General features: G+C 47.7%; 2 protein-coding genes across 12 annotated transcripts in view; one reads left to right on the top strand and one right to left on the bottom strand.

The window, feature by feature from the left end:
* Nucleotides 1–16,262, bottom strand: part of ARSH (arylsulfatase family member H) — a 50,060-nt gene that overhangs the window by 21,947 nt on the left and 11,851 nt on the right. For 2 of the 7 annotated variants that reach the window (XM_043457648.1, XM_043457649.1), the window contains exon 1: nucleotides 6,574–6,763. The exons of the other annotated variants lie outside the window; for them this stretch is intronic. The gene's annotated coding sequence lies outside the window, so the exon portion shown is untranslated. Of the gene's footprint in view, nucleotides 1–6,573; nucleotides 6,764–16,262 lie in introns of those variants that run through there. 7 annotated transcript variants of the gene reach the window in all.
* LOC122434372 (arylsulfatase L-like) overlaps nucleotides 3,435–16,262 on the top strand; it is a 19,573-nt gene continuing 6,745 nt past the window's right edge. The window contains exons 1-5 of one of the 5 annotated variants that reach the window (XM_043457653.1): nucleotides 3,438–4,178; nucleotides 9,715–9,757; nucleotides 12,305–12,442; nucleotides 14,246–14,367; nucleotides 15,207–15,329. In XM_043457653.1, the coding sequence (XP_043313588.1) occupies nucleotides 9,735–9,757; nucleotides 12,305–12,442; nucleotides 14,246–14,367; nucleotides 15,207–15,329 (406 nt within the window). In that variant the 5' untranslated portion in view covers nucleotides 3,438–4,178; nucleotides 9,715–9,734. Of the gene's footprint in view, nucleotides 4,179–8,436; nucleotides 8,676–9,714; nucleotides 9,758–12,304; nucleotides 12,443–14,245; nucleotides 14,368–15,206; nucleotides 15,330–16,262 lie in introns of those variants that run through there. The other 4 variants (XM_043457654.1, XM_043457656.1, XM_043457655.1 and 1 more) reach the window with 4 other exon arrangements.

Genomic DNA, 16,262 nt, shown 5'->3' with positions numbered 1-16,262 from the left:
TCTCTCCAGGGAGGTTCAGTGGACAAGCTCAAGGTAAGCACTACTGTGGATCAAACAATGTACTGGAAATGGAATTTGGGGCAGGTTACAAAATCACTGCAGATGGTGACTGCAGCCATGAAATTAAAAGACGCTCTCTCCTTGGAAGGAAAGTTATGACCAACTTGGACAGCATATTAAAAAGCAGAGACGTTACTTTGCCAACAAAGGTCCATCTAGTCAAGGCTATGGTTTTTCCAGTGGTCATGTATGGATGTGAGAGTTGGACTGTGAAGAAGGCTGAGCGCCGAAAAATTGATGCTTTTGAACTGTGGTGTTGGAGAAGACTCTTGAGAGTCCCTTGGACTGCAAGGAGATCCAACCAGTCCATCCTGAAGGAGATCAGTTCTGGGTGTTCATTGGAGGGACTGATGCTGAAGCTGAAACTCCAGTACTTTGGCCACCTCATGTGAAGAGCAGACTCAGTGAAAAAGACACTGATGCTGGGAGGGATTGGGGGCAGGAGGAGAAGGGGATGACAGAGGATGAGATGGCTGGATGGTGTCACGGCTCGATGGGCATGAGTTTGAGTAAACTCCAGGAGTTGGTGATGGACAGTGAGGCCTGGTGTGCTGCAATTCATGGGGTTGCAAAGAGTCAGACACGACTGAGTGTCTGAAGTGAAGTGTTAGTGAAAAACTCTATTTTTATCTGGTCTAAAATACATATTTTTTATCCTCAGCTTATTTTTTTCATTTTTTATTGAAAAATATACATAACAAAAAACCTCCCAGGGGGCTCAGTGGTAAAGAATCTGCCTGCCAATGCAAGAGACTTGGGTTTGATCCCCGGGTCGGGAAGATCCCCTGGAGAACGAAATGGCAACCCACTCCAGTATTCTTGGGCTTTCCTGGTGGCTCAGCTGGTAAAGATTCTGCCTGCAGGGCAGGAAACCCAGGTTTGATCCCTGGGTCGGGAGGATCCCCTGGAGAAGGGCATGGCGACCCACTCCAGTATTCTTGCCTGGAGAATCCCATGGACAGAGGAGCCTGGTGGGCTGTGATTCATGGGGTCACAAAGAGTGGGACACGACTGAGCGACTAAAGACCACATCACATATTCCACTATACGGATAGATCTCTAAATTAACTACAGATGGATCAAAGACCTTAAACAGTGGCCTTCAACATACAAAACTCTTACAAGAAAACAGAGGGTTAAATCTTCATGACTTTGGATTCGGTGATTCCTTAGCTATGACACCAGTCCTGAATATTCATTGGAAGGACCAAGGCTGAAGCCAAAATTCCAATCCTTTGGCCACCTGATGCGAAGAATCGACTTGTTGGAAAAGACCCTGATGCTGGGAAAGATTGAAGGCAGGAGGAGAAGGGGATGACAGAGGATGAGATGGTTGGATGGCATCTCCGACTCAATGGACCTGAATTTGAGTAGACTCCGGGAGTTGGTGATGGACAGGGAGGCCTGGCGTGCTGCTGTCCATGGGGTCACAAACAGTCGGACGCAACTGAGCAACTGAACTGAACTATCTGTGACATAGAAAGTGCAAGCAGCAGAAGAAAGGGAAAATAGGTACGTTTTATCTCATCAGAATTAAAAACTGGTTTGTCCACAATCAGCAGAGTGAAAAGACAGCCCCCAGCAGAAGAGACTTCACTTGCAGCATCCTGCAGTTTAAACATGTTTAAAGTAAACATTTAAATCTGAGTTTAAACATGCATTTTACTGCGCTTGGCAGCCAGGTGGCAGTCACCATCTATTTCTGCCTACACTCTCTGCCGGCACCTTCCGGAAAGATCAGGAAAAGGGCTGATCTAGGGGTTTCAATGAGCAACTGAGGGCACGTCCACTCTTGCCATAACCGCACCTTTTCCAGATTGTGGTTTTGTTTGGTTTTTTTTTTTTTTGGTTCCAGAAACCTGCATCCAAAGTGGACCAACCAGCTCTAAGGAATTTCAATCCCCAACCTTCCCAGTTTTCACCAGTTCCGGGGTGTGATAATAGTCACATTGGGCTTCCCAGGTGGCATTTGTGGTAAAGAACCTGCCTGCCAATGCAGGAAACATAAAAGAAGCGGGTTCGATCCCTGGGTCAGGAAGATCCCCTGGAGGAGGAAATGGCAACCCAGTCCAGTCTTCTAGCCTGGAGAATCCCATGGGCAGAGGAGCCTGGTGGGCTGCAGTCCACGGGCTCGCAAAGAGTCGGACAGGACTGAAGCATCTTAGCACACACACACAACGAGTCACATTATCGGAGGGACCGTTGCTGAAAGCTGAAGCTCCAATCCTTTGGCCACCTGATTCGAAGAGCCAACTCAGTGGAAAAGACCCTGATGCTGGGAAAGATTGAGGGCAGGAGGAGAAGGGGACGAGAGAGGATGAGATGGTTGGATGGCATCACCGACGTGATGGACATGAGTGTGAGCAAGTTTTAGGAGATGGTGATGGACAGGGAGGCCTGGCGTGCTGCGGTCCATGGGGTCGCAAAGAGTCGGACACGACCGAGCGACTGAACAAAATAACTGATTCACTTTGCTATACAGCAGAAATTAGTCCAGCATGGTAAATCAACTTTACTCCAATAAAAAATGATTAAAAAAAAAAGAAATATATGTTCTGCCACCGTATGGAAAAATGTTTCCCCTAGCCAACAGAAAAGAAAAAAAAAAAAAAAAGGCATGACGCTGAAAAAGAGTTCACACAGATGGTCACGCTATTGAGAGGGTAACGGGCCAGGGGTCTCCAAACGGGGGAAAGAGGCTGCAAGTGTCAGACATTTTTTATCTCTCCCTTAAGCAGAAGGAGACAAAGTCCAAGTGTCAGATTTTTTTTCCCTTCTCTATACGAAATTAAGAAGAAGGAAATGGCAACCCACTCCAGCATTCTTGCCTCGAAAATCCCGCAGATGGAGGAGCCTGGTGGGCTACAGTCCATGGGGTCGCAAAGACTCAGACACGACTGAGCAACTTCACTTCACTTCATACAAAATTAAAAGGAGGTTTCTCTTAAAATTCTCTGCTGCCATGACGACACCCGGTTCCCCCTGAACTTAACTTTTCTCAAACCTTGAGCTAACCAATGCATTTTTCTTATGGAAATGTTTGTCTTAAGCTACACGGATGAAACGACGCATTTGCTTTGGAATTTGCAACTTCTTCAAAACGGTTCCACCTAAGACTAACTTTTTCATTTTTTCTTTTCTTTTCTCAAACCTTGGGCTGATAATAGCTCAACAAACCAGTATTCGTATCAATTGTTTTGTGGCTGGGGGATGACACATCTCGTGCTAAGCTATCTCAAAAGGGCATATTGTGGGAGAGGGGTTTGGTGAAACTCCTTCAGCTTTGAGGTGTCCCTCTTATCTGGTTAATACCTTTCTAAGAGACATAAAACTGCTTGCTGAAAACCAGCAAGGGGTGGGGGGCACTCCTTCTGCCCCTTTCTGATGTCTGTGTCGGAAGCTTTGTCTGTCTCTCCTATATTTGAATAAACCTTTGATACACAAATGTTCTGAGCGATCCAGCCTCATCGCTGCTCCCGGAATTGAAATCCTCCCATCCGGAGGCCCAGCATCCCGGCGTGTTCAGGGCCCAGCAACAACCTTTCAGTTTCCGGTGATCAAGCGTCGTTGGCACACACAGAAGGAGTCGAAACCTCCTCAGAGCCGTCCTCTGTCTTTCCATTTTGGGAGCGGACACGAGACAAGGGGGAAAGCACGCGACATTTCAGGACTTGTGCAAGGGGGCATTTTCAAGGCAACCACCTCCCTGCTTTGGGACAGGGGCCAGCAAACGCCCCGTGTGACTTGAGCCATGTGCCGGAGCCCTATTTGTGAATGAAAAGGCTCCGTGTTTCCGGCTGTCTGAGATCCCTTGGCAAACATTACCATCTCTCAAGGAGCACAGAAGATCTTCTGTCGACAGGCCAAAAAAAAAAAAAAAAAAGGACGGACGACAGGCCCTCCCTACAGAAGATCTTCTGTGCTATTTTGCAGATTGCAAGGCTTGCTGAGTCCGCGCACAACCTAACTTGGGGCAGGCAGGACCGCTGCTACTCCGGAGTCTGAATCAGCTGCACATGCGTGGACCGCACGGACCTCCTGGGGTCAGAGCCTGAGATCACATCTCCCGCGCGCGGCCCGCTGACCTCGGCTTCCCGGGCCCGGAGACTGCCCTGCAGGTAACCTGCTTTTCTTGATTTGTTCTCCAAGCAGCCCGGCTGGTGACCCTCAGCCCACACGTGGCCGCCTGGCACCCCCCCGGAGTCTGGCTGTACTTGGCAGGCAAGTTTTGTTTAAAAAAAAAGAAAAGAAAGATATCCATGTCAGATGTTGCCTCCGAGTGGGGTTTCTGGCAGGACTGTAGAATTAAATAGCGAAAGAGAGGGCTTCCCTGGTGGCTCAGATGATAAAGACTCTGCCAGACCTGGGTTCATCCCTGCGTGGGGAAGATCTCCTGGAGGAGGAGGGCATGGCAACCCACTCCAGTGTCGTTGCCTGGAAAATTCCACGGTCAGAGGAGCCTGGTGGGCTACAGTCCACCCGGGTCGAAAACAGAGGAATGCTCTGCGGAGTCGACCTCTCAGATGCTAAGAGATTTCAGAGCGTGGGGGACTGGGCGCTGAAGAGATGCTGAGATTAAAAACTGAAGTGGGTTTGGGAACCGAGCCTGGAGCGTAGTGGAGAAGCAAGGCATGCTGCCCGGGGGTCTGGAGGGTGGCCAGAAACCCAAGGGCTTGCAATTCCTTCTTCCCTGGAAGAGCATCAAAGGCTAAATTATAGGTACTACTTCACTGAAGGGCTTTCTTTCTCTTTTTCTGTATCCTTTTTTTTTTTTTAATGGAGATCTAAATAGCAGATAACTTTGTGAGAGTCTGCCCTGTACAAAGCAACATTTTGATACACGTATGTATTGCAATATGCTTGCGTCGATAGCGATAGGGTGACCTAACGCTGCTGTTGCCTCACATAGCTTCCATTGCCTTTTTTTTTTTTTTTCCATTGCCTTTTGTATGTTCAGAACAATTAAGGTCTAGTTTCTTAGTAACTTTGGCCCTGGTGTTATCTCTGGAATGTATTGACCTACACGTTGCAAGGTTGCCTCCTTACACATCTTCCGGTTCCCCCGGGACAGCTCAGCTGGGAGAAGGAAGATGCCCCCAGCTCAGAAGCCCACCCCACCACGCAGGCCGCACAAGCCAATCTCTCTTCCGCTCATAAGCAAGGCTCAGGGCCACTGCAAAATCCATGCCACATCAAGGGTCACTGACCCCCCCCCCCCCCCCCCCACCCAAGAGCCACAATTGGCTTCCCTCATGTCTTTATGGTTCCTCATGGCCACAAACAGGCTGCCAGGGACCGGCATTTTCACCACACATGATGTTAACCGGTCACTCGGTGACATTCAACATTTATTGGGTATCCAGGGAAAGAGAAGTTGAAGGTTAGCCCAAGGAATGAGCCTCACATCAAGGGACACGATTGCCACTCATCTGTACAAAGCATCTGTTGTCACCAGACGGTTTTTTGGACAAACAAATAAACGTGTTCTTCCCTTTTCCCTGGAGTAGGAAGTGGCAACCCACTCCAGTATTCCTGCCTGGAGAATCCCACGGACAGAGGAGCCTGGCGGGCTAACAGTCCACAGGGTCGCAAAGAGTCGGACATGACCGGGCGTCTAACGCAACACTTCCCTTTTCCTATTATTGTTTGCGACAGATAGTAGCATACCATGTGCTATCTTGACTCTTTCTCTCTTTTTTTAAATTTATTTTTTATTGACGAATAATTGCTTTACAGAATTTTGCTGTTTTCTGTCAAACCTCAACATGAATCCGCCACAGGTATACATATATCCCCTCCTTTTTGAAACTTCCTCCCATCTCCCGACCCTCTAGATTGATACAGATGCCCCGTTTGAGTTTCCTGGGCCGTACCGCAAATTACACATTGGCTATCTATGTCACATATATGTAAGTTTCCATGTAACCTTTTTCATAAAAAAAAATGCTGGATATACTGGCTTCCCTGATGGCTCAGCGGTGAAGAATCCACCTGCCAATGCAGGAGACCCAGGTTCGATCCCTGGGTCAGGAAGATCCCCTGGAGAAAGAAATGGCAACCCACTCCAATACTCTTGCCTGGAGAATCCCATGGACAGAGGAGCTTAGCAGGCTACGGCCCCCACGGGCTCGCAAAGAAGTTGGACACGACTGAGGGACTAAACAATGACAAAATATTGCATATATAGATTATGTGGTCCATGCACACAACAGAATATCATTTAGCCACGTCGGGGGATTCTGACACAGGCTACAGCGTGGGTGAACCTTGAGGACATTTCTCCATGTGAGATACGCCGGACAGGAAAGGACAGATACTGTGTGGTTCATGGATATAAGCAGCATAGACTCATCCGATTCATGGAGACAGAAAGCATGAGGGTGGGCTCCGTGGGCTGGGGGAGCGGGGTGGGCAGGAGCATGTTTCATGGGGACAGAGTCTCGGTCTGCGGAGATGAAGTAGTTCCGAAAGAGGGCCCCGGGGACGGCTGTACAATGACAGGACTGTGCTCACCGCTAGTGCGCTGTCCACGTAATGACGGAGACGGGAAATTCTGCGATGTCTGTTCATCGCTGTTGAGTCGCCAAGTCCTGTCCGACTCTTTTGCAACTTCATGGACTGTAGCCTGCCAGGCTCCTCGGTCCATGGGATTCTCCAGGCCAGAGTACTGGAGTGGGCTGCCGTTTCCTCCTCCAGGGGATTGTCCCGGCCCAGGGATCGAGCTCAGGTCTCCTTCATTGGCAGGCGGGTTCTTCACCACTAGTGCCACCTGGGAAGGAATTTCGTATTGATATGACATGATCTTCCATACAAATCTTTTTTGTTTTTAATCAATGTGTGTTTACCACAATTAAAAGGCAATCAGGGCTTCCCTAATGGTTCAGCTGGTAAAGAATCCACCTGCAATGCAGGAGACCTGGGTTCGATCCTTGGCTTGTGAAGATTCCCCTGGAGAAGGGAAAGGCTACCCACTAAAGTATTCTGGCCTGGAGAATCCCATGGACTTATGCATAGTCCACGGCGTCGCCAAGAGTCAGACATGACTGAGCGACTTTCAGTTTCACCAGAACTAAAAATAAAAAATATGTATTAGAGATCATGTCGTATTGATGTCTTCTCACTTCATTTTGTGTTTTCCTTTATGCTGCCTCCTTTATGTTGGGGATCAGAAAGCTGTGGTCCCTTCCGCAAATTCACCCTGCCATTGGAAATCCAGTTTTATTGAAGGACAAGCTCAGCCATCTGGATGGTCGGGGGCCACGTCCCAATGTAAAGACAGAAAGAAGTGGCAGGGACAAGACCACCTTGGCAGAAAAGCCTGATATATTAATCATGACGTTCTTGATAAACACATGTTCTACTTTCTTTTTTGTTCCCCCTCCTCTCCTTTTCTTTCTTTTCTTCGCTCACACCTCAAGGCTCGCAGGATCTTCGGTCTCTGACCAGGGATTGAAATTGGGCCCAGAATTAACAGCATGGAATCCTAACTCCTGGGCCACAGGGGCGCGGCGGGTCGGGAGGAGTCTTAATATTCTTTTTTTTTTTTTTTTTAATTTTGGACAGTGTTATTTATTGATTGACTTGGCACTGTGCTGGGTCTTCATCACTGCTCAGGGCGTTTTCTCTCGGGGCAGCGAGCAGGGGCTCCTCTCTAGCTGCGGTCTGCGGGCTTCTCACTGCAGGGGCTCGTCTGGTGAAAGGGCACGGGCTCCAGGCTTCTGCGGCTGCAGCTCGTGGCCTCGAGAGCACCAGCTCAGCTAGTTGCCCCACCGCACCACGTGGGATCTTCCCGGACTAGAGATCGAACCCGTGTCTCCCTCTCCGGCAGGTGGATTCTTTACCACTGGGCCACCGGGAAAGCCCTTACATTTTTTTTTTTTAAGTCACATCAGGACTCAGACACAAAAGGCCAGAAACCCCAAACCAGTTGGTTTTGTTTTTTTTCCCTGGTCAAGTTGAAAGACAGTTCCAACAAGGACATACCCACTCCAGCCTACCTCCTGCAGTCTGGCTCCAAGGACACTGTTTGGACAGGGTAGCCAGCTGGCTCAGTGGTAACCGACCTGCCTGCAAGGCAAGAGACACAGGAGACGGGGGTTTGATCCCTGGATGGGGAAGATCCCCTGGAGGAGGGTGTGGCCACCCACTGCAGTATTCTTGCCTGGAGAATCCCAGGGACGGAGGCGCCTGGTGGGCTGCAGTCCGTGGGGTCGCAGAGACTCGGGCAGGGCTGACTGAGCACACACGCTGTTTGCACACTGGCCCCATCTGATCCAAGGACCTACCTCGAGGGCATTTGGGACCTCGTCAAACTGAACACGCCTCCAGTCTGCCGTTGGACTAGAACATCCGCTTCGTCCCAAGTTTGTGCAAACAGGACCAGTAAACCACAACCTGGGTGAGGTCCGAGGATTCTAGAACCTTCGGAGGAAACACGGCTTTGCTTGCTGTTGTTCAGCCTCTGAGTCAGGTCTGACGCTTGCGACCTCGTGGACTGTAGCCCCGCCAGGCTCCTCCGTCCGTGGGATTCTCCAGGCGAGAAGACTGCAGAGGGTTGCCATTTCCTCCTCCAGGGGACCTCCCAGGGATCGAACCTGCGTCTCCTACATTGCCAGGTGGGTTCTTTTAACCACTTGAGCCAGCAGGGAGAACCTTGCTTCCTTGCTCCCGATGTGGGACTCAAGGTCCGTCTGGACCAAACCAGGCTTCCAGCAGCCACGCCTGAATGCAGAACGCCTCGGGAACTTTCACCACAAGGGAGAAACAGTGGTCTGTTTTGGGGCCTCCGAAGCAATCACCCCCTCTGTCCTAAGTACATCTAAGGAAGTCTGCGTTCTACATTCTGGAGACGGTGTCCAGTGTCTGTAAAGCTTCTTCCGCAGGGAAGAGCATCGCTTTGGTTCTTTATTGTTTCCAGATTAACTGATTTATTACTTATGGCTATTCTGTGTCTTCTTTGCCGGATCTTAGATCACAGGCTCTAGGGCTCACAGACTTCAGTGTTTGTGGCTCACAGCCTTCACTGTTCATCTGCAAGAGGGATCCTCCCAACCCGGGGCTGGAAGCGGCGCCTTCTGCATTGGCAGGCGGATTCTTTACCGCTGAGCCGCCAGGGAAGCCCCCTGTGTGATTTGTTGTTGTTTTGGCCACACTGGTCAGCATGCGGGATCTTAGTTTCTCTGACCAGGAACTGAACCCACGCGCTTTGCGCTGGAAGCACACAGTCTTAACTACTCGACTGCTGGGAAATTTCCAGGAAGAGCCTTCCTTTATGGGTTTTTGGTCATTTTCACAGGCTACTGGCAGAATCAAATTTTTCCCTCTTGTTGTTGAAACTCTTGAGCATACTCAGTGCCCTAAGCTGACCGGCCTCACAGGATTGCCTGCATGCTCAGTCGTGTCCTACTCTTTGTGACCCCGTGGACTGTAGCCCACCAGGCTCCTCTGTCCGTGGGGTTCTCCAGGCAAGAAGACTGGAGTGGGTTGCCATTTCCTCCTCCAGGGGATCTTCCCAACCCAGGGACTGAACCCACATGTCCTGCGTTGCGGGCAGATTGTTTATTTATTTTTTACCACTGAGCCATTATATTATTTAATGCACTATCAATAGTTCCGTTCCTGCTGCCCAAGTATACACCTCTTTATTTCTTACAGGAAATACAAGGAGAGAGGACATGTTACATCTGGAACACTCTTGGTAAGACAGGGCTGTGTGCAAATCGGTCATCTCCACCGTCTGCCTCTGCGTCTCTTCCGGTCAGTTTTTCAGAATCCGTTGATAGTAAAGTGATCTTTCTCAGTTAGTCACTGATCAATGCCCCTTGGAGTTCCCTGGGGGCTCAGATAGTAAGGAATCTGCCTGCAATGCAGGAGACTCGGGTTCGATCCCTGGGTCGGGAAGATCCCCTGGAGGAGGGCATGGCAACCCACTCCAGTCTTCTTGCCTGGAGAACCCCACGGACAGAGGAGCCTGGCAGGCCATGGTCCTTGGGTTGCAAAGAGTCGGACCCGGCTAAGCAGCTGAGTGCATGTTATTGAATGTATGACAACACTGCTTCCGTTTTACATTTTGGGTTTTTGGCCTCAAGGCATGTAGGATCTTAGCTTCCAAACCAGGGATCAAACCTGTCCTCCCTGCATTGGAAGGCGAAATCTTAACTGCTGGACTGCCTGGAAAAAAGAAAAATTTCAAGTGCCTAAGAGACGTATTCAAATGCTTCTGAAATGCGATTGATGTTATGTATTTTAAAAGTGTGAGTTGTTTTAACTAAAAAGAAAAAAAAAATCAAATGCCTAAGAAAGTGAAAGTGAAAGTCACTCAGTCGTATCCGACTCTTTGTGACCCCGTGGACTATACAGTCCATGGAATTCTCTAGGTCAGAACACTGGAGTGGGTAGCTTTTCCCTTCACCAGGGGATCTTCCCAACCCAGGGATCAAACCCCGGTCTCCCGAATTGCAGGTGGATTCTTACAGCTAAGCCACCAGGGAATGTATTTGAGCCACAAGAGATGTAGTCAAATTCTTCTGAAATGGGATGATAATATATATTTTTAAAGTGTGAGTTTTTTTAAACTATCTGAAATCTGAAATGAGTTGATAATATTTTTTAAAAAAAGAGTATGAGTGTTTTTAACTTAAAAAAAAAGGGAAAAATTGCCTAAGAGATGAATGCAAACTTTTCTGAATGGGATGATAATGTGTTTTTTAAAAAAGAGTATGAGTTGTTTTTAACAAAAAAAAAAAAAAAGAAAAAAAGAGTCAAATGCCTAAGAGATATATTCACACTCTTCTGAAATGGGATGATAATATATATTTTAAAAAGTGTGAGTTGTCTTTCACTAAAAAAAAAAAATAAATAAATTAAATGCCTAAGAGGTGTACTCAAGATCTTCTGAAATGTGATCATATTAACAAAGTGTGACTTGTTTTTAACTAAAAAAAGAGAAAAAACATCAAATGCCTAAGAGATGTATTCAAATTCTTCTGAAATGGGATGATAATATATCTATAAAACAGCATGAGTTGTTTTTAACTTAAAAAAGGCGGGGGCGGGGGGGAACTCAAATGCCTAAGAGATGTACTCAAGTTCTTCTGAAATGAGAAGATAATATTAAAAAAAAAAGTGTGAGTCATTTTTAACTAAAAAAAAAGAAGAAAAATCAAATGCCTAAGACGTATTCAGGCTCTTCTGAAATTCAAAGCTAATATTAAAAAAAAAAAGTATGAGTTGCTTTTAGCAAAAAGAAAATGCCTAAGGGATGTATTCAAACTCTTCTGAAATGGGATGATAATTTAACAGAATATATGTTTAGGGCTTCCCTGGTAGCTCAGCTGGAAAAGAATCCACCTGCAATGCAGGAGACCCCAGTGCGATTCCTGGGGCGGGAAGATCCCCTGGAGAAGGGGCAGGCTACCCACTCCAGTATTCTCGGGCTTCCCTTGTGGCTCAGCTGGTAAAGAATCCGCCTGCAATGCGGGAGACCTGGGTTGGGAAGATCCCCTGGAGAAGGAAAAGGCTACCCACTCCAGTATTCTGGCCTGGAGAATTCCATGGACTGTATAGTCCATGGGGTCGCTAACAGAAAAAAAAAAAGAAGAAAAATCTAATGCTTAAGACATGTATCCAACCTCTTCTGAAATTCAACGCTAATATCCAAAAAAAGTACAAGTGGCTTTTAACAAAAAGAAAATGCCTAAGAGATACTTTCAGACTCTTCTGAAATAGTATGATAATATATATATATTATATTTAATTAATATATATTTAAAATAAGAAAAATATCAAATAATATGTATTATATTTAATGTAATATATATTTTTAGAAAGAAGAAAAAAGAATCAAATGCCTAAGAGATGTATTCAAACTCTTCTGGAATGGGATGATAATATATATTAATTTAATATAATTTATAATATATATTTAGGAAATATACATTATGTTTAATAAAACATATATATATTTTTCATTTATTTTTATTAGTTGGAGGCTAATTACAATATTGTAGTGGTTTTTGCCATACGTTGACATGAATCAGCCATGGATTTACATGTGTTCCCCATAACATACATTTTTAAAAAGAAGAAAAACGAATCAAATGCCTAAGAGATGTATTCAGACTCTCCTGTACCGGGATGCCCCTCTGAAAGTCCCCTGGAGGAGCGGCCCCAGCTTTCCCGCTCACAGAAGCTGTGTACTTCGATGCAACCCCGCACGCAGCCTTGTCTGGCCCTTGTCTTTCAGGAGCTGGCTGGCGCTAGCCTTCGCTGCGCTTCTGGGTCCGAAACCCTCCGCCTGCGGCCCCCGGCCGAACATCCTCCTTCTGATGGCGGACGATCTCGGCATTGGAGACGTCGGTTGCTACGGCAACACCACCATCAGGCAAGGACCGGAGACCGGCTTATCTGACACCGGGGTGCTGAGGTCCATGACAAGCCATCTGACCTTTAGTCTAGGCAATTCAGACTTGAACAGAGCTATGCACACATCCTTTCTTTGTAAGATATCGGGCTTCCCAGGAGGCTCAGTGGTAAGGAGTTAGCCTGCCAACGCAGGAGACTCGGTCGGCTTCTACCCCTGGGTGGGGAAGATCCCCAGGAGGAAGACCTGGCCACCCACTCCAGTATGCTTGCCTGCAGAACCCATGGCCAGAGGAGCCTGGAGGGGCTACAGTCCATGGGGTTGCAGAGTCAGACATGACAGCGATTAAAAGCACTTCCATCTTGCATTCTTCCCACACCTGCACTCAGCCCAGCTCAAACGCATAGTATAACTGAATCACTCCACTGTACGCCAGAGACTAATGCAACATGGTGAATCAATGATACACCCATATAAAAAAATTTAAAAATAAAAACAAAAAAGACTGAGAGTCCTAAGTGAGAAATCACCCTGGACTCTCAATTCTGGATGTTCTATTGAGTCCATCTCAGCCTCCAAAAGTGGAAGCTTTTGGTCAACAATGCAGTTGAATGGGATTTCCCTGGTGGTCCCGTGGTTAAGACTCTGCCTTCCAACGCAAGGGATGCAGGTTCGATTCCCGCTCAGGGAACTAAGATCCTGCATGCAGAGGGGTGTGGTCAAACATCGAAAAACAGTTCTGCAGTTGATGTTTCTTTGATGGTTCGGAAGACGTTTGAAGTTTTGCCACTGTTTTCTTTTTGTTGTTATTAATTTTCAATGGAGTATAGTTGTTTACGATGTTGTTAGCTTCTGCTAACAAAGTGAATCAACTATACGTGTACCTGTATCCCCCGTCTTTTTGGATTTTCCTTCCCGTTCAGGTCACCACAGAGCATTGAGTAGGGTTCCCCGTGCTGTAGTGTAGGTTCTGACTAGTTATCTATTTTATATAGAGTATCACGCTACGTCGCTTCAGTCATTTACGAATTTACACACAGTATCATGCTAACTCACTTCAGTCATCTCAGACTCTTTGCAACCCCATGGACTGTAGCCCACCAGGCTCCTCTGTTCATGGGGATTCTCCAGGCAAGAACACTGGAGTGGGTTGCCACGCCTTCCCTCCAGGAGATCTTCCTGACCCTGGGATTGACCCAGGAATCTCCTCCATGGGCAGGTGGGTTCTTTACCGCTAGCGCCACCTGGGAAGCCCATGGTATCAGTGGGGTCTATGGGTCAATCCCAAACTCCCAAATCATCCCACCCCACCCCACCTTCCCTCCTTGGTATCCACACGTTTGTCTCTACATCTGCGTCTCCATTTCTGCTATGCAAACAGGTTCATCGGTACCATCTTCCCAGATTCCACATATACGCGCTCATATACGATATTCTTATGTTTCTGACTCACCTCACTCTGTACGACATCCTCACCTCTGCAAAGTCGTTGTCTTTTTTGCTCATTCCTAAGGCGGTAAAGAATCCGCCTGCCAGTGCAGGAGACGCAGGTTCGATCCCTGGGTCGGGAAGATCCCCTGGAGTAGATTAAGGCAACCGACTCCAGTGTTCCTGCCTGGAGAATCCCATGGACAGAGGAGCCTGGTGGGCTATAGTCCGTGGGGGTCGCAAAGAGTTGGGCATGGCTGAATGGACTCAGGGAGGGGTTCATTCGTAAAATGCCAGCTTTTCTATCTAGTAGGATGTCACTCTGCTTTATGGAAAGAAAAACAAAGCCCGTGTTGGTTTGCTGAGGATTAAGAGAGCTAATGTTTTCTTGCACAGGACTCCAAACATCGACCGCCTCGCGGCAGACGGCGTGAGGCTCACCCAGCATCTGGCCGCCGCCCCTGTGTGCACCCCAAGCAGAGCGGCGTTTTTAACAGGCAGATACCCGCTCCGATCAGGTCGGTCCTTCCGTCTAGCCACACAGTGGACAGGAACACGCTCTCTGTGACTAAGCAGGCATGAATTATTAAGTACAGGGTTGGGAGAATGCTCCAAGTCCCCCTGTAATTTTTTTTTTTTTACTGTTTTTGTTTTATTGTGGTCAAAGTCACATAATATACAACATCCTATTTTAACCATATTTAACCACACAGTTCAAGGCCTCCCCTGGGGGCTCAGATGGTAAAGAATCTGCCTGCAATGCAGGAGACCTGGGTTTGATTCCCGGGTGGGGGAGATCCCCTGGAGAAGGGCACGGCTATCCACTCCAGTAATTCTGGCCTGGAGAGTTCCATGGAGTGTACAGTCTGTGGGGTCGCAAAGAGGCAGACATGACTGAGCACCTTTCACCAACAAGCTGAAACGGTGTCTCCATTAAAGACAAAGTCGCCATAACTAGACTGGCCGGCAGCCACAAAGACCCAGCGCAGCCAAAAAATAAAATAGACATAAATTAAAAAAAAAAAAAAAAGAAAGTACACTGGGTGACAATGCCAGAAATAAACCCCATGAGCTCAACTCATGTTGGAAGGTTAAATTCTCCATCGCATATTGAGTCATGGAGATTTCCACCAATACAGGGTTCAATCCCTGGGACAGGAAGATCCCCCGGAGAAGGGAATGGCAACCCACTCCAGTATTCTTGCCTGGAGAATCCCATGGACGGAGGAGACTGGTGTGTTACGGCCTATGGCTCACAAAGACTCAGACAGGACGGAGTGACTGACACTTAACAATAGCCTTGATGACCAAACTCGATGTCTGACTGTAACATCTCTCTGAACACCGTTGATCAAAGGTATGGTTTCCAGTCAAGGTCACCGTGTTCTCCGGTGGACAGCGGTCTCTGGAGGACTTCCGCCCAGTGAAATAACTTTTGCAAAAATACTGAAAGACAGAGGCTATACCACCGGACTCATAGGTAGGTACACTTTCTAAGGATTAAGCACATTACCATTTGTTTCTTCTGAAGACTTTTATACTGGACTCAGTTTAGATGATCCCAATTTTGTTGGCAACATCCAAAGAATCATAGTCAGGAGCCAGTCAAACAGTATTGAGCACGTTATTTTTATAGGGACATTTAATTCATCTACGGGCTTCCCTGATAGCTCAGTTGTAAGGAATCCGCCTGCAATAAAGGAGACTCCAGTTCGATTTCCTGGATTGGGAAGATCCCCTGGAGAAGGGAAAGGCTACCCCCTCCAGTATTCTTGGGCTTCCCTTGTGGCTCAGCTGGTAAAGAATCTGCCCGCAATGCGGGAGACCTGGGTTCGATCCCTGGGTTGGGAAGATTCCCCTGGAGAAGGGAAAGGCTACCCACTCCAGCGTTCTGGCCTGGAGAATTCCAAGGACCAATAGTCCATGGGGTCACAAAGCGCTGGACACGACTGAGCGACTTTCACTTTCAATTCAACTAAAAAGTTTGCAAGTGAAATAGTTGGGAAACACAGTAGAATGTCTCACTGGACATAAAGCTCCACGCACGCTGGGATGTTGTTACCCACATTGCTTCATGCAAAGTAGATGCGCCAGAAATATCAGCTTAATGAGATTTTTGGTGGTTCATACAGTTTTCCGGTGCGCTATGATTTAAAAGCTTAGAAACTGGGTGGGGGTGGGGGGTAGAGTGGGACTTTGGGATGGACGGGGACACACTGCTGTGTTTACCATGGAGAACCAGCAAGGACCTGCTGGACAGCACAGGGAACTCTGCTCAATACTCTGTAATAACCTTATGGTCACCAGGCGGAAGGATGGGGGAAGGGATAGTCAGGGAGTCTGGGATGGACATGGACACACTGCTGTATTTACCATGGAGAACCAGCAAGGACCTGCTGGACAGCACAGGGAA

The sequence above is a fragment of the Cervus canadensis genome, chromosome X, assembly GCF_019320065.1.
Source record: "Cervus canadensis isolate Bull #8, Minnesota chromosome X, ASM1932006v1, whole genome shotgun sequence".
NCBI classification, from domain to species: Eukaryota; Metazoa; Chordata; class Mammalia; order Artiodactyla; family Cervidae; genus Cervus; species Cervus canadensis.
The sequence above is the reverse complement of the archived record's forward strand: the minus strand, read 5'-3'. Positions and strand labels throughout refer to the sequence as shown.